Raw genomic sequence first — 23,037 nt, forward strand, 5'->3', positions numbered from 1 at the left:
GTTTATGTTAAAAATCAAAGATTCTGCATTGCACATGAGAGAAAAATTAAAATATATATGTGAAACAAGACTAAACAGACCTCAGCACTTATATTTACCATATAGTAGTGCAATTTCCTAAAATTGAATATTTTGCAATCATGTATATTATTCCCTCTATCAAAGGTTGAAATCTCTTTTATCTTCTTGAAATTTCTGCCCAAAAGCGTCAACAATGACAGTGAGACCCGAAAGTCACTTCAGCACAAAGTCTGAAAACACCAAAAATTAAATAAAATAAAATGAAATGCACCTCCTATGCCTTGCAAGCACCAAATGAAATCACTTTCTTTGTTTGAAGTTTCAAATTATGACAACCAAAATTCATTTAATGGGATTCACTTTACCTAGGCACCAACTCTGAATATTACTGTCCAACAATTATTTTAGGAAAACTTGTCTGCATTAAGATTGAAGAAAAGGAAGACTGTCCATTAACATCCTAAATACTCGAAACATCACTGCCACACATCAAAAGAAAACCATTCTTCCAATGAAAAAGCTCTAGCAAAAAGGAAAATTATCAACACACGTGTTGTGCCAGAAATTTGAGCCATTACAGTAATAGCATTCTCCCAGCGTCAAAACACAGAAATCAAACATTTGAACCATTAAAACCACCTCGGAAGCAGCAGCTTTGGTTTGTGTGAACAGCCTTCCTGGCCAGTGTGAAGCCATCGGCACAGTGGGTGTGGGCGGTGCGCAGCAAGCGTCTTACCTTCATACAGCGCTTTGAATCCCTGGGCACTCACGGCGAAGTCTGTCGTGAACCACAGAGTAAGGATGGAGCCACTGCTGACGATGGAGGAAGGCAGCTGAAATCCCGATAACCTGAATTCGAAAAAGACGTGAATACAGTTAAAAAGTATGAACTTGCTTCTGAAGCTTATTTGATGAAGTCACTCAGTTCTTCTTTCCACCGTGGCCTATTTATTTTACATAAGTCATTGAACAATTACATGATCCGTACACCAGGCGTTGCCAGTTCATTGAAATGAAGCACATTCCAATACCAGAACTTGCTTATTTAAACAATTTTTGAAAAGATCCTTTCCTGAAGGAAATGTATAATACACCATTGTCTAAACATAATGCATGAAAACGACGCACTCAACATTATACCTGCAACACAAATTAACATTCCACGTGCTTTTGAGTTTATTTTTCTAAGTAATGAGTGTGTTGTCACATCTCATTGTTAATATGCTTATCTTTTACTATTTCCATACAATGGATCCATTTCTCTTGAAAAGAAAACATATACTAGTCACAGCATCAGAAATAAGAGTCAATGATTGCCTTGAACAGATGTCAAATGAATTGATTTTAATATTTGGTTTTCAAGACAGATTTTTTAGATTGTAAGATATATGTTTCATTATCATTAGATAATGATACATTTAGATATCTTAACGATGATAAAGTCAGAACTCTGAAGGACTGAACTAATATAATGATATGCACAATACTTTACAAATGAAGAGCTTTTCAAAAGGCCAAAGAGATGTTTCATCAGTTTATATTTTACCTAAAGTTTGCTAATTAAGCAGTGTCTCTACAGATACATGGTTTAGTACAGTCTGAACACAAACCTATGATTCACAAAAACAAACAAACAAACTAACTTGAGCACTCATTCCTAGTAGGAGAAACTCTGTCTTGCCAAGAAGCCTATGGTATTAAATGCTTGATTACAACCACTGTAGTTGCAGAATCAAACCAGAAGCTAATAAGAGAAAAATGAAAAGACAATCGCCAGCTGCTAAACAGCACACTTCCAAATAATCAATGGATCAAAGAAGTCGCAAGGTAATTTTTAAAAATACATTAAACTGAATGAGAATACAAAATCCAAGATATCAAAATCAGCAGAGCTGAGATGGGAAGGAATGGCACTAAAAGCACGCACAGAAAAGAGGAAAATTCTCATATTTGTAATCCAAGTACCCATCTCAAGAGCTTCGAAAAGGTATAGTAAAATAAACCAAAAGCCAACAGAAGGCAAAAAATTAAAAGCACCAAAATCAGTTGAAATGAAAGCAGAAAAACAATGAAACAAAGTTTCCACTTGGAAAAGATAAACAAAATTAACAAATGTAGCAGAAATGACCCTCCCTGCTCCAAAAAAAAAGGGCAGGATAAGAAAAGACATAGATATCTAATATCAATAATAAAATAGCAGATATTACTTGAAACCTCACAGACATTTGAAAAATGCCATAAAAACTATAGCTATAAATTTGACAACTAAAATGAAACTTGTTACTTTCTTTAAACACACACAGGACTGCAACTTACTCAATGAAACAGATCAATGTGAATAAGCCTGTAACTATTAAAACTCCCCCAAAGAAATGTCCAGGCCTGGCTGGTTTTACGGAGGAATTCTTTTGCCTGCCTTAAGAGTCAATGTCTGATTCACCCTAAAATGGACTGGAATGGGTGAACTTAACTCAAATGACCATTATATCTACTATTGTGGGGAGAAATCCCTTAGAAGAAATGGAGTAGCCATCATAGTCAACAAAACAGTCTAAAATGCAGTACTTGGATGCAATCTCAAAAATGACAGAATGATCTCTGTTCGTTTCCAAGGCAAACCATTCAATATCATGGTAATCCAAGTCTATACCCTGACCAGAAATGCTGAAGAAGCTGAAGTTGAATGGTTCTGTGAAGACCTGCAAGACCTTTTAGAAATAACACCCCAAAAGATGTCCTTTTCATTACAGGGGACTGGAATGCAAAAGTAGGAAGTCAAGAAACACCTGGAGTAACAGGAAAATTTGGCCTTGGAATACGGAATGAAGCAGGGCAAAGACTAATAGAGTTTTGCCAAGAGAACACACTGGTGAGAGCAAACACCCTCTTCCAACAACATAAGAGAAGACTCCACACATGGACATCACCAGATGTTCGATACCAAAATCAGATTGATTACATTCTTTGCAGCCAAAGATGGAGAAGCACTATACAGTTAGCAAAAACAAGACTGAGAGCTAACTGTGGCTCAGATCATGAACTCCTTATTGCCAAATTCAGATGTAAATTGAAGAAAGTAGGGAAAACCACTAGACCATTCAGGTATGATCTAAATCAAATCCGGTATGATTATACAGTGAAAGTGAGAAAAAGATTTAAGGGACTAGATCTGATAGACAGAATTCCTGATGAACTATGGATGGAGGTTTGTGACATTGTATGGGAGACAGGGATCAAGACCATCCCCAAAAAAAACAAATGCAAAAAAAGCAAAATGGCTGTCTGAGGAGGGCTTACAAATAGCTGTGAAAGAAGGGAAATGAAAAGCAAAGGAGAAAAGGAAAGATATACCCATCTGAATGCAGAGTTCCAAAGAATAGCAAAGAGGGATAAGAAAGCCTTCCTCAGTGATCAGTGCAAAGAAATAGAGGAAAACAGCAGAATGGGAAAGACTAGAGATCTCTTCAAGAAAATTAGAAATACCAAGGGAATATTTCATGAAAAGATGGGCTCAATAAAGGACAGAAATGGTAGGGACCTAACAGAAGCAGAAGATATTAAGAAGAGGTGGCAAGAATACACAGAAGAACTGTACAAAAAAGATCTTCACAACCACGATAATCACGATGGTATGTATGATCACTCACCTGGAGCCAGACATCCTGGAATGTGAAGTCAAGTGGGCCTTAGAAAGCATCACTACGAACAAAGCTAGTGGAGGTGATGGAATTCCAGTTGAGCTATTTCAAATACTAAAAGATGATGCTGTGAAAGTGCTGCACTCAATATGACAGCAAATTTGGAAAACTCAACAGTGGCCACAGAACAGGAAAAGGTCAGTTTTCATTCTAATCCCAAAGAAAAGGGAATGCCAAAGAATGTTCAAACTACTGGACAATTGCACTCATCTCACACCCTAGCAAAGTAATGTTCAAAGTTCTCCAAGCCAGGCTTCAGCAATACATGAACTGTGAACTTCCAGATGTTCAAGCTTGTTTTAGAAAATGCATAGGAACCAGAGATCAAATTTCCAACATTGCTGGATCATTGAAAAAGCAAGAGAGTTCCAGAAAAACATCTATTTCTGCTTTATTGACTATGCCAAAGCCTTTGACTGTGTGGATCACAATTAACTGTGAAAAATTCTGAAAGAGATGGGAATAACAGACCACCTGACCTGTATTTGGGTCAGGAAGCAACAGTTAGAACTGGACATGGAACAACAGAATGGTTCCAAATAGGAAAAGGAGTACGTCAAGGCTGTATATTGTCACCCTGCTTATTTAACTTACATGAAGAGTACACCATGTGAAACGTCGGGCTGGAGGAAGCACAAGGTGGAATCAAGATTGCTGGAAAAAATATCAATAACCTCAGATACGCAGATAACACCACCCTTATGGCAGAAAGTGAAGAGGAACTAAAGAGTCTCTTGATAAAAGTGAAAAAGGAGAGTAAAAAAGTTGGCTTAAAATTCAACATTCAACATTCAAAATTAAGATCATGGCATCTGGTTCCACTACTTCATGGCAAATAGATGGGGAAACAGTGGAAACAGTAGCTGACTTTATTTTTCTGGGTTCCAAAATCACTGCAGATTGTGATTGCAGACATGACATTAAAAGATGCTTACTCCTTGCAAAGTTATGACCAACCTATACAGCATATTAAAAAGCAGAGACGTTACTTTGTCAACAAAGTTCCATCTAGTCAAGGCTGTGGTTTTTCCAGTAGTCATGTATGGATGTGAGATTTGGACTGTAAAGAAAGCTGAGCACCGAAGAATTGATGCTTTTGAACGGTGGTGTTGGAGACAACTCTTGAGAGTCCCTTGGACTGCAAGGAGATTGAACCCGTCCATCCTAAAGGAAATCAGTCCTGGGTGTTCATTGGAAGGACTAATGTTGAATCTGAAACTCCAATACTTTAGCTACCTAATGCGAAGAGCTGACTCATTTGAAAAGAACCTGATGCTGGGAAAGATTGAGGGCAGGCAGAGAAGGGGATGACAGAGAATGAGATGGTTGGATGGCATCACCAACTCAACGGACATGAGTTATAGTAAACTCTGGGAGTTGGTAATGGACAGGGAGGCCTGGTGTGCTGTGGTTCATGGGGTCACAAAGAGTCGGACATGACTGAGCAACTAAACTGAATTGAAATGAAGTTCATAAGGATGGGATCCTAATCCAACAGGACGAGTGGCCTTATAAGAAGAGGACAAATGAGAAAGTCTCTCCCTTTCCTTCCTCCACATACAAACACTAAGATAAGGCCATGTGAGCACATAGCCAGAGGACAGGTGTCTATCAGTCAGTAGGAAAGTCTTCATAAGAACTTGACCATACCTCACCCTCACATAGATTTCCATCCTCTAGAAATGCAAGAAAATGAATGTCTGTTGTTTAAGCCATCCAATCTATTAGTATTTTTGTTGTAGCAGACCAAGCTAAGATACTCTGATGCCCATGATAGACAAAGGCAGTACAGAAAAAGAAAACAAACCAATATCCCTCATAGATACAGATGTGAAAATCCTTAACAAAATTAGAGAAAATAAAGTAAAGAGTATATATGAATAATTATTCAACAAGACCAAGTAGGGTTTCAGTTCAGTTCAGTTCAGTTCAGTTCAGTCACTCAGTCACGTCCGATTCTTTGCGACCCCATGAATCGCAGTACACCAGGCCTCCCTGTCCATCACCAACTCCCGGAGTTCACTCAGACTCACCTCCATTGAGTCAGTGATGCCATCCAGCCATCTCATCCTCTGTCATCCCCTTCTCCTCTTGCCCCCAATCCCTCCCAGCATCATAGTCTTTTCCAATGAGTCAACTCTTCGCAGGAGGTGGCCAAAGTACTGGAGTTTCAGCTTTAGCATCATTCCTTCCAAAGAAATCCCAGGGCTGATCTCCTTCAGAATGGACTGGTTGGATCTCCTTGCAGTCCAAGGGACTCTCAAGAGTCTTCTCCAGCACCGCAGTCCAAAAGCATCAATTCTTCGGCACTCAGCTTTCTTCATGGTCCAACTCTCACATCCATACATGACCACAGGAAAAAACATAGCCTTGACTAGATAGACCTTTGTTGGCAAAGTAATGTCTCTGCTTTTCAATATGCTATCTAGGTTAGTCATAACTTTTCTTCCAAGGAGTAAGCGTCTTTTAATTTCATGGCTGCATTCACCATCTGCAGTGATTTTGGAGCCCAAAAAACTAAAGTCTGACACTGTTTCCCCATCTATTTCTCATGAAGTGATGGGACAAGATTCCTACTCCAGGGATATATACGCAGTTCAGTATTTGAAAATCAACCAATGTATCTGCCATAATAACAGGTTGTAGAATAAAATCACATGATTGCAATAATCCATGTAGGAAAAAACATTTGACTAATTTAAATATGAAGTTATGACAAAAATTTTAATAAAATATGCACAGAGTTTTAAAACTTCTCCAACTTGACAGTAATTACCTGCAAAAGAACCTACATCTAACATTATATTTATTGAGGGAAGACTGAATGTTCCCCCATAAGATTGAGAACAGGCAGAAGTGTATGTATGATTTCATCCCTTTCGTTCAACACTGTGCCAGAAGACTTAGCCAGTGTAATAAGCCAAGAAAAAGAAATAAAAGCATACAGATCAGAAAGGAAAGAAATAAAATCCCGCCTATTTGCAAATAAAGCAATTATCTATATATGTTATGCCAAGGAATCTGTAAGAAAACTCCTAGAGCTAATAGTTGAAGTTAGCAAGCATGTAGTATATACAATAGTCACACAAAATTCAATTTTATTTATACATGCTAGCACTGAACATGTGGACACCAAAATTAAAGATACAGTGCTGTTTACAATCAGCCAGAAGAATACTTAGAAGTAACAAAATAGGTACAAGACTGTGTCCTGAAAACTGTATAATGCTGAAGAAAGAAATGAATGAAAATTTAAATAGAGAAATATATTATGTTGAGAGATTGGAAGACTCAGTATTGAAAAGACATCAACTCTCCCCAAATTTTATGTACGTTTAAGACGGTTTTCATCATAATCCCAGCAAGATTTTTTTTTAGATATAAACAAGATTATTCTAAAACTTAAATGGAAAGCCAAAGAAAAAAGGAACATCTTAAACAATTTTGAACAAGAATAAAATAGCAGAAATTTTGAAAATGAATAAATCAGTACACTGGTTTTTACCAAAACCATGTGGTATTGACAGAGGGCAGACTCATCCATCACTGAATCAAAACAGAGAACTCAGACTCCTGTAAACATGCCCAAATGATTTTTGAAAAGTACAAAGGAAACTCAGTGGAATAATGAAAGCCTTTCATTGAATGAATGGTGCTTGAACAACTGGAAGTCCACAAGCAAAAACTCTACATAACACCCTACAGAAGTCCAATGTCCTATAGAATAATTAACTCAATATTGATCACAGACATAAATGTAAAATGTAAAAGTGCACATCTTTTACAAGAAAACAGGGGGAAACCTTTAGGGTCTTGGACTAGCCAAAGTTCCTAGAGGGGACACCAAAAGCATAATCCATAAAAGGAAAAAGTGATCTACCAGACATCATAAAATTTACAAACTTTCACTCCATGAAGGGCACAGGTAAGAAATGACAAGACATGCTGGAGACCACTAGAAAATATTGGCAAGCCACATATATGACAAGGACAACTGTCTACCATATATTTTAAAAAAAAATTTTTTTAAAGACTCAATAGCAAAAGGACAAATAATTTAACTAGTCAAAAAACAAAGTGTCATTTCATCTAAAAAATATACAGATGGCAAATAAACACATGAAAAGATGTTCAATATCATTAGTCACTTGGGAAATGTTAACAAAAAACATAAAGAAATATTACTACCCACCTATTCACAAGGTCTAAAATGAAAAATAGTGAAAATACCAAATGTTGGCTTGGGTGTGGAGAAAATGCACTGCTTATAAATCACTAGTGGACAGAGTCATTTTGGAAAACCGTGTGACAGGGTTCTTAAAAAAAATTAAACATGCAATTATCATATGACCAAGCAATGATTCTTCTGAGCAGTATTTACCCCAGAGAACTGAATATTTATGCTCACACAAAATCTGTAGAATAATATATATTCATATATATATTCATAATATATATATATTTATGTTTATATTTATATATATTCATATATATATATTGTATGTATATATTAACATATATATATGTACACACACACCAAGTGTCTTCAGTTGTGTCTGACTGTTTGTGACTTCATGGACTGTAGCCTGCCAGGCTCCTCTGTCCATTGGATTCTCCAGGCAAAAATAGTAGAGTAGTTTGCCATTTCCTCCTTCAACAGATCTTCCTGACCTAGAAAACAAATCCATGTCTCCTGCATTGGCAGGCAGACTCTTTACCATGAGTATCAATCACCTGAGAAGCCCATATATATACACGCATACACATATATACATATACTTAATCACAAACTGGAAATTATGCATATGTCCTTCAAGAGCTGAATGGTTTCCAAATTGTGGAACATCTATGCCATGCATTGCTACTCAACAATAAAAAGAAATGGACTATTGACTTTTAACACCTGGATGACTCTCCAGAGAATTATGCAGAGTAGAAAACAGTCAATCCAAAATAGATTACATACTGTATGACTTCAACATTTTTGAAAAGACAAACTTACTGAAAAGGGGAATGGGCTATCTGTGACCAATAATTAAGGAGGGGTTGAGACAGGAGGGAGGTGAGCATTACCATTAAAGGATCACATGAGGGATTCTTGGGCTTCCCTCATCGCTTCTGCAATGCAGGAGACCCCAGTTAGATTCCTGGGTTGGGAAGATACCCTGGAGAAGGGATAGGCTACCCACTCTAGTATACTTGGGCTTACGTGTGGCTCAACGGGTAAAGAATCCGCCTGCAGTGAGGGAGACCTGGGTTCGATCCCTGGGTTGGGAAGATCCCCTGGAGAAGGGAAAGGCTACCCACTCCAGTGTTCCGGCCTGGAGAATTCCATGGACTGTATAGTCCATTGGGTCGCAAAGAGTCAGGACATGACTAAGCAGCTTTCACTTCACTGAGGGATACGTATCTTCTGCATCTGGGCAGTTTCAAGGTGAATATCCTGCAGTGTCCATCTACTACCATTTTTTAAGATATTACCTTTGGAGAAACTGGGTAAAGTATACACAAAATCTGTGTTGTTCCTTACAATTGCATGTAGATCTATGATTTTTTTCAAATATAGAAGTTTACAAAACGAAGTTTGGAGTGGTTGGGGCAGAGGCACTTAAGAACATATATATATTGAGATAAAAATCATCTAATTAATAAAACACAGAGTATTTAATAAAGAACATCTTCTCACTAGGTTGAAAACAAAGTTAACAGAAAAATGTTAAGGATTATTTTATTTAGTGATAGTGTGTTTTGAAGTTTTAAATAAGTTTAAGTATAAAATAATGTGGTTTATTATTGTTGTTGTTTAGTTACTAAGTCATGCCCAAATCTTTGCAACCCCATGGATTGTAGCCCACCAGGCTCCTCTGTCTATGAGATTTCCCAGGCAAGAATACTGGAGTGAGTTGCCATTTCCTTCTTCAGGGGATCTCTCTAACCCAGGGACTGAACCCGTGTCTCCTGAATTGGAAGGCAGATTCTTTATCACTGAGACACCAGGGAAACTCAAATAATGTGATAACACATTAAAATAAACTCATTTGAGTTCTCTTTAATGAAAGTGTCAAATAATAGTTTAAATCACTTTAAATCACTGAAGTGGCATGAACTCATTCATATGTGAGATCTAATGAATGAGGCCGAATGTTGGTTGAGGGCAGTGGAGAGTGTAACCTGTTCTAGTTAATCATTAAGAACATTCAAGGGCTAAACTTGTGGTCCAGTGTTTACAGACTTTACCCCTCACACCAATGGTGAGAGAGGAATGTGATAGCAATGACAGTGAGGCACTCGATTTTTGGTTTCCCTGCAAACATGTCCTTGAATATGAAAATCATGGCAGTTTTCATTCCAATCCAAAAGAAAGGCAATGACAAACAATGTTTAAACTACCACACAACAGCATTCATTTCACATGTTAGCAAGGTAATACTCAAAATTGTCCAAGCTAGGATTTAACAGTATGTGAACTGAGAACTTTCAGATAGACAAGCTGCATTTAGAAAAGGCAGAGGACCCAGAGATCAAATTGCCAACATCTGCTGGATCACAGAAAAAGCAATGGAATTCCAGATAAACATCGATTTCTGCTTCTTTGACTACATGAAAGCCTTTGTGTGGATCACAACAAACTGTGCAAAATTCTTGAAGAAATGGGATACCAGATCACCTTCCCTGCCTCCTAAGGAATCTATATTCAGATCAAGAAGCAACAGTTATAACTGGCCATGGAACAACAAACTGGTTACAAATTGGGAAGGGAGTATGTCAAGGCTATATATTGACACCCTGCTTATTTAACTTATATACAGAGTGCATCATGAGAAACGCTGGGCTGGATGAAGCACAAGTTGGAATCAAGATTGCAGGGAGAAATATAAATAACCTCAGATATGCAGATGACACCACCATTATGGCAGAAAATGAAGACAAACTAAAGAGACTCTTGATGAAAGTGAAAGAGGAGAGTGAAAAGGCTGGCTTAAAACTCAACTTTCAAAAAACTAAGATCATGGCATCTGGTCCCATCACTTCATGGCAAATAGATGGGGTAACAATGGAAACAGTGACAGACTTTATTTTCTTGGGCTCCAAAATCACTGTGAATGGTGAGTGCAGTCATGAAATTAAAAGCTGTTTCCTCCTTGGAAGAAAAGCTATGACAAACCTAGACAGCATATTGAAAAGTAGAGACATCTCTTTGCCAACATAGGTCCGTCTAGTCAAAGCTATATTTTTCCCAGTAGTCCTGTATGGATGTGAGGGTTGGACCATAAAGAAAGCTGAGTGCCAAGGAATTGATGCTTTTGAACTATGGTGTTGGAGAAGGCTCTTGAGAGTCCCTTGATCAAGGAGATCAAAAGAGATCAATCATAAAGGAAATCAACCCTGAATATTCATTGGAAAGACTGATGCTGAAGCTGAAGCTCCAATACTTTGGCCACCTGATGGAAAGAACTGACTCATTGGAAAAGATCTTGATGCTGGGAAAGATTGAGCATAGAAAGAAAAGGGGGCAACAGAGGATGAGATAGTTGGATGGCATCATCAACTCAATGGACATGAACTTGGGCAAACTCTGGGATATGCTGAAGGACAGGGAAGCCTGGTGTGCTGCAGTCCATGATGTCACAGAGTTGGACATGACTGAATGGCTAAACAAACAATAACTGATACATCACTCATATCCTATGCTTGAGGACATTAGGGATAAATTTAAGTGTTATCTTCCTTTGAGAAACATATTCTTAAGAACTAATTGTTTTTTTTTTTTTTCTTTTTTTAACATCTAGTTAAACCATCCAACATGTGGATTTTTATAGTAGCCTCACTGCAGATTCTGTCCATATGCAACCTCTCCAATTTTTACCACGCTGCCATCCATGTATCCTTAGACCTTTATACTCCACTTAATCTCTAGATGTAGCTCATCAGGGTACCACACAATGGGAGTCAATGAAAACAGGAAAGAAAGAAACTTCAGTCAGCCTCCCCCTCCCGATTTTTATCACACTTACAACATATTCCCATTTGACCTGCTTCTTCATAAAGTGAGACTCAGAAACATTATCATCACTGTCAGAAAATAATCTTAGCATCATTATTCAAAGCACTGGGTTTTCATATGATGCCCTAGTTGAATCATTTGTGCGAACAGGAAAAATACAGTTAGAAAAGGGAATGGGTATGAATGAGAAAGCTGACAGGAACATTTCATTTTCAAGGGAATATATTCAGTGTTGGGCTTCCCTGGTGGCTTACACAGTAAAGAGTCTGCCTGTAGTGCAAAAGACCGGAGTTTGATCCCTGAGTAGGGAAGATCCCCCGGAGAGGGAAATGGCAACCCACTCCAGTACTCTTGCCTGGAAAACCCATGAATGGAGGAACCTGTCAGGCTACAGTCCATAGGGTTGCAAAGAGTCTGACATGACTGAGCGACTTGACTGCTTAATGCAGTGTAGGTCCAAACATCTCTTTCTGCCCCCCTGGTAAATCTGTCTCTGCCTTTTTCTAGTTGCCTGCTGTCCTATAGAATCTTATTTATTATATTTCCTACTTGGAGAAAGAGATCCCCCCTCTCACATGTAGCAATCTGACAGAGTATGACAGAGCATGCCTGTCAAAGTTGAGTGATTTAAAAGTAAAGTGAGGACAATTTGGGGAAGCCCTTCCATATTCTTAGTACATATTCACTTGGTAGAAATGTGAGTTTCAGAATGGAACAAGTTTATTCTTTCATCTCTCAAGAAATTACTAGAATGAATTGCACTTAGAAACAGACCCAAAATATTGCATACTATGCTGGGCTGGAAGAAGCACAAGCTGGAATCAAGATTGCGGGGAGAAATATCAATAACCTCAGATATGCAGATGACACCACCGTTATGGCAGAAAGTGAAGAGGAACTAAAAAGTCTCTGGATGAAAGTGAAAGTGTAGAGTGAAAAAGTTGTCTTAAAGCTCAATATTCAGAAAACTAAGATCATGGCATCTGGTCCCATCACTTCATGGCAAATAGATGGGGAAACAGTGGAAAGAGTGTCAGAGTTTATTTGGGGGGCCCCAAAATCACTGCAGATGGTGATTGCAGCCATGAAATTAAAAGACACTTACTCCTTGGAAGGAAAGTTATGACCAACCTACATAGCATATTCAAAAGCAGAGACATTACTTTGCCAACAAAGGTCCATCTAGTCAAGGCTATGGTTTTTGCAGTGGTCATGTATGGATGTGAGAGTTGGACTGTGAAGAAAGCTGAGCGCTGAAGAATGGATGCTTTTGAACTGTGGTGTGGAGAAGACTCTTGTGAGTCCCTTGGACTGCAAGGAGATCCAACCAGTCCATTCTAAAGGAGATCAGTCCTGGGTGTTCATTGGAAGGACTGATGCTAAAGCTGAAACTCCAATACTTTGGCCACCTCATGCGAAGAGTTGACTCATTGGAAAAGACCCTGATGCTGGGAGGGATTGGGGGCAGGAGGAGCAGGGTATGACAGAAGATGAGATGGCTGGATGGCATCACCGACTCAATGGACATGAGTTTGAGTAAGCTCTGGGAGTTGTTGATGGACAGGGAGGCCTGGCATGCTGCGATTCATGGGATTTCAAAGAGTTGCACACGACTGAGCGACTGAACTGAACACTATCATTCAACATACTCAAATTGCTGATATCAATGCAGTAATCTTTAGTATTAGATGTGGTGAAGCTGGAGGAAGAATAGTAAGAAATTTAGCGAGAAGCTCAGCAGAAACAAGACTTGTGTGAGCATAGCTTGTTTCAAATAAAATAATGAGGAAATTATAATTCCATCAATAGAGGTGCACTTCTAAAGGAAAATAGTATCTAGTTCATTTCTTTGTCTATTCTGCTGAACATATTATTTATAAAAATTGATATAAAAGTTACAAATCTACTCACAATATCAATTTCAATGATAGACATTATCACAATGTATAGGCCATATACATACATGGGTCTTATATATATTTAAACTATTGCATAATTTCACTGCTAAAAAAATGTGTCAGATTGTAACCTTCATGATCACATCTTCATTTAACTTTTCTTGGCAAAGACCAAGTTAAATACCTTGCAATACTTTCTTTAAACTTTTATTAAAAAAAAAATGTTTGTATGTTACATGGTTGGCACAGCAGCAAAGATATTTGAAGCTACTATACTTGAAAGTCTTCACTGTTATTAATAAGAAATTAAAGCTACCAGTCTTTTTTTGTATACTAGGCAATTATAAGTGCAGATGTGGTATGTATGTACTGCCTGTTTCCCCCTTCCCAAAGCTCGTATCACATTGGTTTGAGTCTGGTTTGACTTATGAAGGAAGTGATGTAGTCATTTGGTTTGCTCACATTATCATAGCCCAACACTGAGTTCCTAACAATTATAGGTTGTAATTCTTAGACCAAAAGTGTCTAGACGTAAAACACTTGGTAAAATTTCACATTAACAAAAGCCTCAGAAAAGATTTCACGTTTGGCTGTGCTCTATTCACTTAATGACAAGTTATATACCCAAGAGAACAAGGGAAGTGATCAATGTTATATGAAGAAAAATCAGAACATCTTGTAGTCACATGGGTGCTGTGTGTCTACAAGTCAGGGCATTTGTCCTATTTTCTAGAGCTCACTAGGAGTTAAGAGGCCTTCTAGGTAGTTTCCTATCTGCCTTAGGAGCAGGAACACAGAGTGTGCATGAGTGAGTGTGTGTGTGCTCAGCCGTGTTCAATGGACCCTAAGGACTATAGCCTGCCAGGTTCCTCTGTCCATGGGTTTTCTAGGCAAGAATACTGGAGTGGGTTTCCATTTCTTCCTCCAGGGGATCTTCCCCATTCAGGGATTGAACCCGTGTCTCCTTCATCTCCTGCACTGGCAGGTCGATTCTTTACCATTGCACCACATGGGCATGTAAAAAGGAACACCTAAATGATTTACTGGTGTCATTTGGAAATGGTTTTCTACACTAATTTCAGAAATAAAAAGCTCCTACACCTAGTAGATATTTGTATTTCTAGCTACATTTCTGTGGATGCACAAATATGTACAAATATAATGATGTATGTTTCCTATAGTCAGCTAGAAAATTTACCTATGATTAATTTAGTCCATGTGCTGAAATTGTGTTAAAACAAGATACATTCTCCAGAAATATCAGTGTTTTAAAACATCTATGAAGATTGATATGTATTATTACTTCTGTAATGGGACAGAGCTCTTGAAAAGAAGAACTGAAAATCTTGGAGGGAAAAAACACAGTTGAGTAACGTCTATTTAACTATGTCATTAGGAATCTGTGCGGGAGGCAGACAGCTATCTGAAATATCTTCTGAGAGGATCATGCCTCTCTTACATGAACATCTTAAAATTTTGAGAATGTCAAGGGATTTCTAGTATTCCTGTGATGCGTGCATGTGCGCTAAGTCACTTCAGTCATGTCCAGCTCTTTGCAACCCTATGGACCCATAAGACCATAGAACCCACCAGGCTCCTCTGTCCATGGGATCTGTAGCCCTGCCACTTCTTGATAAAAAGAAAGCTCTATCCAATTTCTGCTGGCGATTTTCATTTCACAGCTTTTCACGGCTGTGTGTGTACATATGGGTGTACTAAATATGTGCATGCATGTTCACATGCAAACGCATATCAGCAAACTGCATCTCTCCTGGAAGACAAAGAGGATCCTCCCTTCTCTGAAATGTTTTGGCAGCAGTGGTTGAGCGGGACCCTTTGCCACTCTGTGAAAAACTGTGAAAGATAGACTTTTTTCATTTGTAGACTCCAAGTGGGGTCAGACAGTGGAAGGAGAGGTGCATGGACTCATGCCCTCCCAGAAGGACTGTGTGTGCTGATGAGGGAGATGGAGAGAGTGGAAGCTTGTGGAGAGGGTCTCCTGAATCACTAACCTGTCACAATACTGCCAGGTTTGCCTAGATCAGCCAGAAAGAATGAACACATTTTTAAACAATCAAATGCTTGAATCATGGAAATTAACAGTTCAAGAGAACTGACTGTGCCAGGTCACAAAGCCAGTCTGCTCTGTCCTGTATGTGGCTCTCTGGGCCAGCAATGCTGGGGCATCACTCCCCAGGAGAGGCAGGGGTTCCCCACACAGTGTCATAGCCCTGCAGGACGCACTTGCTATAATTGTATTTCCTGTTTTGGCATTTTTATGTATACATACATACATACACACACACACATATATATATATATAGTTTTCTAAATGACCAAAGGTTTTATACTAACAGAGTACGCTGAAAAGTTTGCATTTACTTCCATATATGGTGGGAGGAAAATCTCTATTTCTATTTCTACATAGGAGATATAAAGAAACTTACAATTTTGTTAGCTGAGGATGTTTTTAACTCCAACTACTATAATATAGTCTAGGTATTTGGAGAGTAAAACAAAGTTAAGTGTATGTGTATATATATATATACACACACATACATATACATAATTTGGCCACCTGATGCGAACAGCCAAGACATTGGAAAAGACCCTGATTGATGCTGGGAAAGACTGAGGGCAGGAGGAGAAGGGGATGACAGAGGATGAGATGGTTGGATGGCATCAGCGACTCAATGGACATAAGTATGACCAAACTCCAGGAGACAGTGAAGGACAGGGAAGCCTGTTGTGCTGCAGTCCATGGGGTCATAAGGAGTCAGACAGTACTTAGTGACTAAACAACTATATATGTGTGTGTGGGTATATACTATTTTAAGTATTACTATTGTTATATATATTGTACATACATGAAATGTGTAGTGATATTAAGTATTGTTATTAACTGCTGTGTTTACAAATATAATATTATTGCTATAGGTTGCATATTATGTGTGTTTTCATATACACAGCAATTAAACCATTACATTTGCTTTTACTTACACCCTTCCTTCCTAAGAGGCTCACATCTTAAAAAAACTCTCATATTCTTTAAACGTATCATTGCTTATATCATGGTCAGTATATAGTTTCCTTCTCCCTAGAATCCAGAGAGGAATGCATGCAGTTATGGTGATTTAGTTTAATCGGTCTATCTTAGCTTACACTAGGCAGAATTTTCCTCCTCAGAGAGTTTATTCTCAGCTAAACACTACTCTCTTGTCAAAGTGCCTCTGGGGGCGGGTGGAGGGTGCAATTCCCAAATGTCATCCTAAACAAATGTGCCAAAAATTAATTCCACTGATCCTCTTTTCCTATCCATGCATCAAGCTACTTTGAGAAAGTGATTTCACAATTACAGTGTCTATAATACACTATTGGAAACAAAAACCTAAGTAGATTTTGTCCCCAAGCATGAAGTAACTTTGTCTCGATGTGTCTCTGTGATGACAATGTAAACAATTTCATTTACACATGACATCCATATAATAACAGCATTTTCCATTCCTAAGTAAGAGTGTAAGTACTTTGACCCAATGTTCTCTTCCTTAGCTCTTGAGTCTTCTATGTTATCAACTTCATCTCTACCTGAGTGATAAGGATCCAGAAATTTTCTTTCTAGTGCAAAATACATTAGTGGGGTTTTTCTATCAGGATCTGTCTTCAGTCTGTTTTCCCCCAGGTATGCCACTTCTCCATGTTAAGATTTTAGATAAGCCCTGTGCTACTTTAGAATAACTCAAAGGCTTTCTGCTTTATTTTCTCATCTAAGATTTAGGATATTTAACGCTCATCCAAATTTCAGCACAGCCGTGATCAGCGATGCAGGGCTCTAAATCTTATCCTCATTGGCACAGGAAGGGATTAGACAGAGACCCCTGGAGTTTATTTCAGGGCTCAGTCACATTAAGAAAATACTTTGAAAACTTGAAATGATATGCAAATTTATTTCACTGTGGTATTTGACAAAGTATATTTTTAAACTGAGACTTCCTCAATTGTGAATCTAACTTCTACAAAATTAAAACCTAAATCTAGTAGTTTGTTACATGAAATCCACTAATTTTAGAAATACAAATCTTCCTCAGCTTATAATGGGGCTATATTACGATAGTTCAGTTCAGTTGCTCTGCTACTGCTACTGCTGCTAAGTCGCTTCAGTCGCGTCCGACTCTGTGTGACCCCATAGACAGCAGCCCACCAGGTTCCCCCGTCCCTGGGATTCTCCAGGCAAGAATACTGGAGTGGGTTGCCATTTCCTTCTCCAGTGCATGAAAGTGAAGAGTGAAAGTGAAGTCGCTCAGTCGTGTCCGACTCTAGCCACCCCATGGACTGCAGCCTACCAGGCTCCTCCATCCATGGGATTTTCCAGGCAAGAGTACTGGAGTGGGGTGCCATTGCCTTCTCCAGTTCAGTTGCTCAGTCGTGTCCAACTCTTTGTGACCCCATGGACTGCAGTACGCCAGGCCTCCCTGTCCATCACCGACTCCCAGAGTTTACTCAGACTCATGCCCATTGAGTCGGTAACGCCATCCAACCATCTCATCCTCTGCTGTCCCCTTCTCCTCCTGACTTTGTCAATCTTTCCCAGCATCAGGGTCTTTTCAAATTAATACAATTTGTAAAGTTGAAAAATAAAATAAGATTAAAAAAAAAAATGAGTCAGTTCTTTGCATCGGGTAGTCAAATTATTGGAATTTCAGCTTCAACATCAGTCCTTCCAATGAATATTCAGGACTGATTTCCTTTAGGATGGACTCATTGGATCTCCTTGCAGTCCAAGGGATTCTCAAGAGTCTTCTCCAACACCACAGTTCAAAAGCATCAATTCTTTGGTGCTCAGCTTTCTTTATAGTCCAACTCTCACATCCATACCTGACTAGTAGAAAAACCATAGCTTTGACTAGGCAGACTTTTATTGGCAAAGTCAAGTCTCTGCTTTTTAATATGCTGTCTATATTCTTATAAACCTATCATAATTTGGAAATCTAAATCAAAAATGCATTCAGTGCGCTTATCTTACAGAACATCAAAGCTTCTCCAAGCCTACCTTAGATGTGGTGCTCAGATCATTTACATTAGCCTACAGTTGGGCAAAATTTATCTGAGACAAAGCCTAAGTTATAGTAAAGTGCTGAGTGTCTCAAGCCACTTATTAAACACTGCACCAGAAGTACCGAGCAGACTGGCTCTCCTGCGTTCTTTGTTCACCCTGGTGATGGCGCAGCTGATCACGTGCTGGGGCTGCCTCTGTCTAGCATTGCAAGAGATGGGACTTGCCAAAGAAATCTTTGAAACTCCTCTTTGGGGGGTAAATCCTTAGTTCCCACCTCATTCACCTTCCAGGGACTTCAGTCACCGCTCTTCATGTTCACCCCTTGGAACACAGAGCCCACACCTGTGTCTGGAACCCAGCTGTATCAGAGGCTCACCGCACAGCACAGGCCCCCAGCGAGAGCCAGCCTCCCTGTGATGAGAGCCACAATTTAGCAGGAGATACATGTGGGGCTGATCACAGTGACGGGACTCGGACCCTCGGGACATGCAGGCGGGGACTGTGCTGTGTGCCCTGCGTGTCTGCTTGACACACTTCTAGAGCAGTCTCAGCCATGGACTAAAGAAGTCCCACCACGTGACAGCTCAGCTGGGCCAGGTACCCTTCCCTTGGCCAGACTCCCTGCCCAGGGCTGGTGAGTGACTCTACGGTTTATCATGTAAGCGATATAAATTGTGAGACCCTGAAATTAAAGAATGTGTCAGATGTAAATGTCACAGCCAGCGACTGGAATTGTCACCTTCCAGCCTTGAACCCCCCACACCACCATCTACCACTCCATCTTCTCTATCACAAAGAACATCCTGAATCTACATCGCATGGAGCAGCTTGTTAGAATGCAGGATCAAACCAAGAGCATCCACAGGTTTACCGTCACAAGGTTTAAGAACAAAGCTAACATGTCCCATTGAAGTGAATGTATTGCTTCAATTGTATAAGGAACAGAAGCAGCAGAAATTGAGAGAATGAGATTTTGAGATGTCACCATCTTATGAAAATTGGCTTTTGGGACTGTTCAAGTTTTCACAAGCCAAGTGTCTTCTTACTGCAGAGAAAACTAGTTCCTATCTGAACGGGGTATTTTTTAGATCCATCTTGCATTGGGGGCCGGCTGTGTTAGTGTGTGCCAATGCTGCCCACCTCTCCTGCTGACGGAGGTTAATAGCCCAGTTTATTAAACAAGCTGCACGCCTGGGATTGGGGCATGGGCAGGAAGCAGGCCCCTCCAGTCCCCACCTGGTTCTTCACGAGCACCCTGGGTCACTGCTCTGCAGCACCAGCCCCCTACTTTTCCCTCAAGCTCGTTCAATACAATATTCTGCGGGATGGATAGATATTCACGTGAGGGCTTCTCTCCAGGACAGTTCTTCTAGGCACTCTCCCAGGGAGCAGCAAACAGATAGGCAGAACAAACCAAGCTCTGATCTCTCAACAAAACAAACCCAAACAAACAAGGGAACAGGTCTCCAGTGGAAGAGCTAGTTCTAAAATATAGTAGAAAAAATGAATCTGTCAAATAACTGATTTATGAGGGTTTAGTTCTAGAGAAAAAGCTAAGTGAATTTCAAATAAATAAATAAATTGTAAGATATTTCTGAAAACCCCAAAATCATCAGTGCACAAGTTGAACTACATTTTTTTTTTTCTGGAAATGATTAAATTATCTATAAAATTGAAAACATGTTCACAAAAAGAAAGTAACATGAAAATTCTCCTCTCAAGATTTCCTTTACCAGATCCTATATATTTTATCACAATTTTTTCACATACCTATGACAGATGTCTACAGATGTTCTGAATAGATTATTAGGTTGCCTGGATGGTGGGTGGGAGGGAGGTTCAAGCGGGATGGAATGTATATGTACACACAGCTGATTCACTTCTCCGTGCAGCAGAAACTAACACAGCATTCTGTAAAGCAACTATACATCAATATATTTTTTAAGTGTTTGTTTTATATTCTTCCAGTATTTGTTTGCCTGGTCTCTTAAGGACCCACAGTTACAAAAAGAAGTTCTTTCTTTCATGAGCCTTAGCATTCAGAAATATTGTACTATTAACATTTTACACATTACTGCTGAGGCTGCCTCTGAATTGTGTCCAGGGTGCTGAGAGAGGACCTGGTTTGTATCCCAACTCCTGGCCAAGCTGAGGTCTCTGGCTCACATGCGAAAGTGGGCAGGCCAACCCCATGCTCCACACAACATGCCAAGAATTCAAGCAGCTTCTCATGGAGAGCCGGCTCGTAGGCTGACCTACCAACCTGCTTTAACAAATCCTCTAGGTGGTTTCCATATAATTTCTCCCAAATTCTCTCTCTCTCTCTCTCTCTCTCTCTCTCTCTCTCTCACACACACACACACATCCAGACATGATCTGATGACCCATTTGCAGTGAGGACAGGGATTAGCCCAAAGCCTCTTAGTTATCGAGGAGCAAAGCCAATATCATGCCCAGTATGTCTGCTTCCAAGCTGGTACACTTTCCATCCCACTACACTGCATTCAAGGAAAAGACTAATCTCAGGTGTGCCTAGTCACTCATAAACTGGTAATTCAGAAAGAAAGGAATGGGGAGGTTAAGACTGACGCATGTACACTACTGCTGCCTGTTGTGAAAATAGATAGCTAAGAAGAACACCCTGTATAGCACAAGGACCTACACTTAATGCTCTGAATGGGAAGGAAACCCAAAAGGGAGGGGACACAGGTATGTGCGTGGCTGAGTCATTTTGTTGTACAGTAGAAACTAACGCAAGGGCCTCCTTGGTGGCTCAGTGGTAAAGAGTCCATCTGCTAAGGCAAGGATGTGGGCTTGATCCCTGGGTCGGGAAGATCCCCTGGAGAAGTAAACAGCAACCCACTCAAGTATTCTTGCCTGGAAGATTCCATGGACAGAGAAGCCTGGCAGACTATAGTCCATGGGGGCACAGAGTCCCATATGACTTAGTAACTGAGCACAAGAAACCAGCACAGCAATCTAAAGCAACTATACTCCAATAAAAATTAATTAGAAAAAAGAAAAAGAAAAAAAAAAAAAAGAAAGAAAAGAACCCACAGTCATTCAGAGAATTAGGTCTTCAAGGAAGCCACAAGCATCTTTACTTTCTAGGGAGGGATTCCCGTAGGTCTCTGAGACCTGTCGCTGATCCTAGTGCTAATGGACCTGGCATTTTAGACACTGCAGATTCCAGAGCCTTTGGTCTCTTTTCTGCATGACCCCTTCCTGCAGGGCATGCTGCTTAATAAAAGTACAGCCAGCATGGGTGGATCCTTAAGCTCAACTCATCACAAAATGCTGTGTGCTCACTGTCAAAGGCAGCAACAGACCCGTGTTTCAGTTTTACGGCACCTGCCTGCAGGAAGATGTCACATCAGATTCCAGCATGATTCACACACCCCACTCCCCATCTCTAAGCCTCCAGGAGTTGGGGAGCCCTGTAGAGACACGCTGTGAACAATCACTCTGCTATCACTTCATCCCCACATTATCCCATTCAGAAGTAAGCGTTTGCTCCTGGAGACTGAGCCACTTCTGAAAACTCTCATGGACTTAATATTCAACCAAGATTACCTCCAATCACCTGCAAATATTTGGCTACAAATGAAACCATTCAAATCATATGCCCTCATTCCCAAGGCATTAAGAATCAAAGGACACACTTATCATTCAAGGTCTCATTCTTGAAAGTAAAGAATATACTATCTGAATCTTCATTGTGTATATGAATCCACATTGTATCCTCTTTTTTTTTTTTTTTTCCCCTATAGGAACTATTTTTAATTTAAAAAAAAATTTTTTTTTTGCTTTTTTTTTAAAATTAATTTTATTTTATTTTTAAACCTTACATAATTGTATTAGTTTTGCCAAATATCAAAATGAATCCACCACAGGTATACATGTGTTCCCCATCCTGAACCCTCCTCCCTCCTCCCTCCCCATACCATCCCTCTGGGTCGTCTTAATGAATGTAGAAAATGCTTGTTCTTATAGAGTTTAACTATGTAAAAAATAACAAGCTTGAAAGTTTCCATAAATGAGTTAATATGCAGTGCTGGACACTTCATCAGTCCTAGAAAAGTGGGGTACATTTTCATTTTTGTACTGAATTACATATGACAGTCTCCCTAGTAATCTTGGCTACTGTGGGTCTTATTGGTACCATCCTGATTTCTTCAGTCTTATATGGGTCAGAACCAATCAATCATTTATCTACACATGTTACTGCTTGGCTAAGAATTTTTCCAATTATTTAAAATAATTTTAGACTAATTGGAAGTATAGTACCTTTCTTAAAAACTAGAAAAATGAAAAGGACCTTTTACTGATTCCAAAATTAAGATAGCAATTGATCTTGCTAGC

The 23,037-nt window shown here is 39.5% G+C and overlaps 1 protein-coding gene across 2 annotated transcripts in view; it reads right to left on the reverse strand.

Moving 5' to 3' along the window:
• The window catches only part of CSMD1 (CUB and Sushi multiple domains 1), a 2,064,317-nt gene that overhangs the window by 1,436,560 nt on the left and 604,720 nt on the right, over positions 1 to 23,037 (reverse strand). For both annotated transcript variants that reach the window (XM_059882319.1, XM_024986326.2), the window contains exon 3: positions 758 to 870. In XM_059882319.1, the coding sequence (XP_059738302.1) occupies positions 758 to 870 (113 nt within the window). The remainder of the gene's footprint in view (positions 1 to 757; positions 871 to 23,037) is intronic.

This window comes from Bos taurus, chromosome 27 (assembly GCF_002263795.3).
Source record: "Bos taurus isolate L1 Dominette 01449 registration number 42190680 breed Hereford chromosome 27, ARS-UCD2.0, whole genome shotgun sequence".
NCBI lineage: Eukaryota > Metazoa > Chordata > Mammalia > Artiodactyla > Bovidae > Bos > Bos taurus.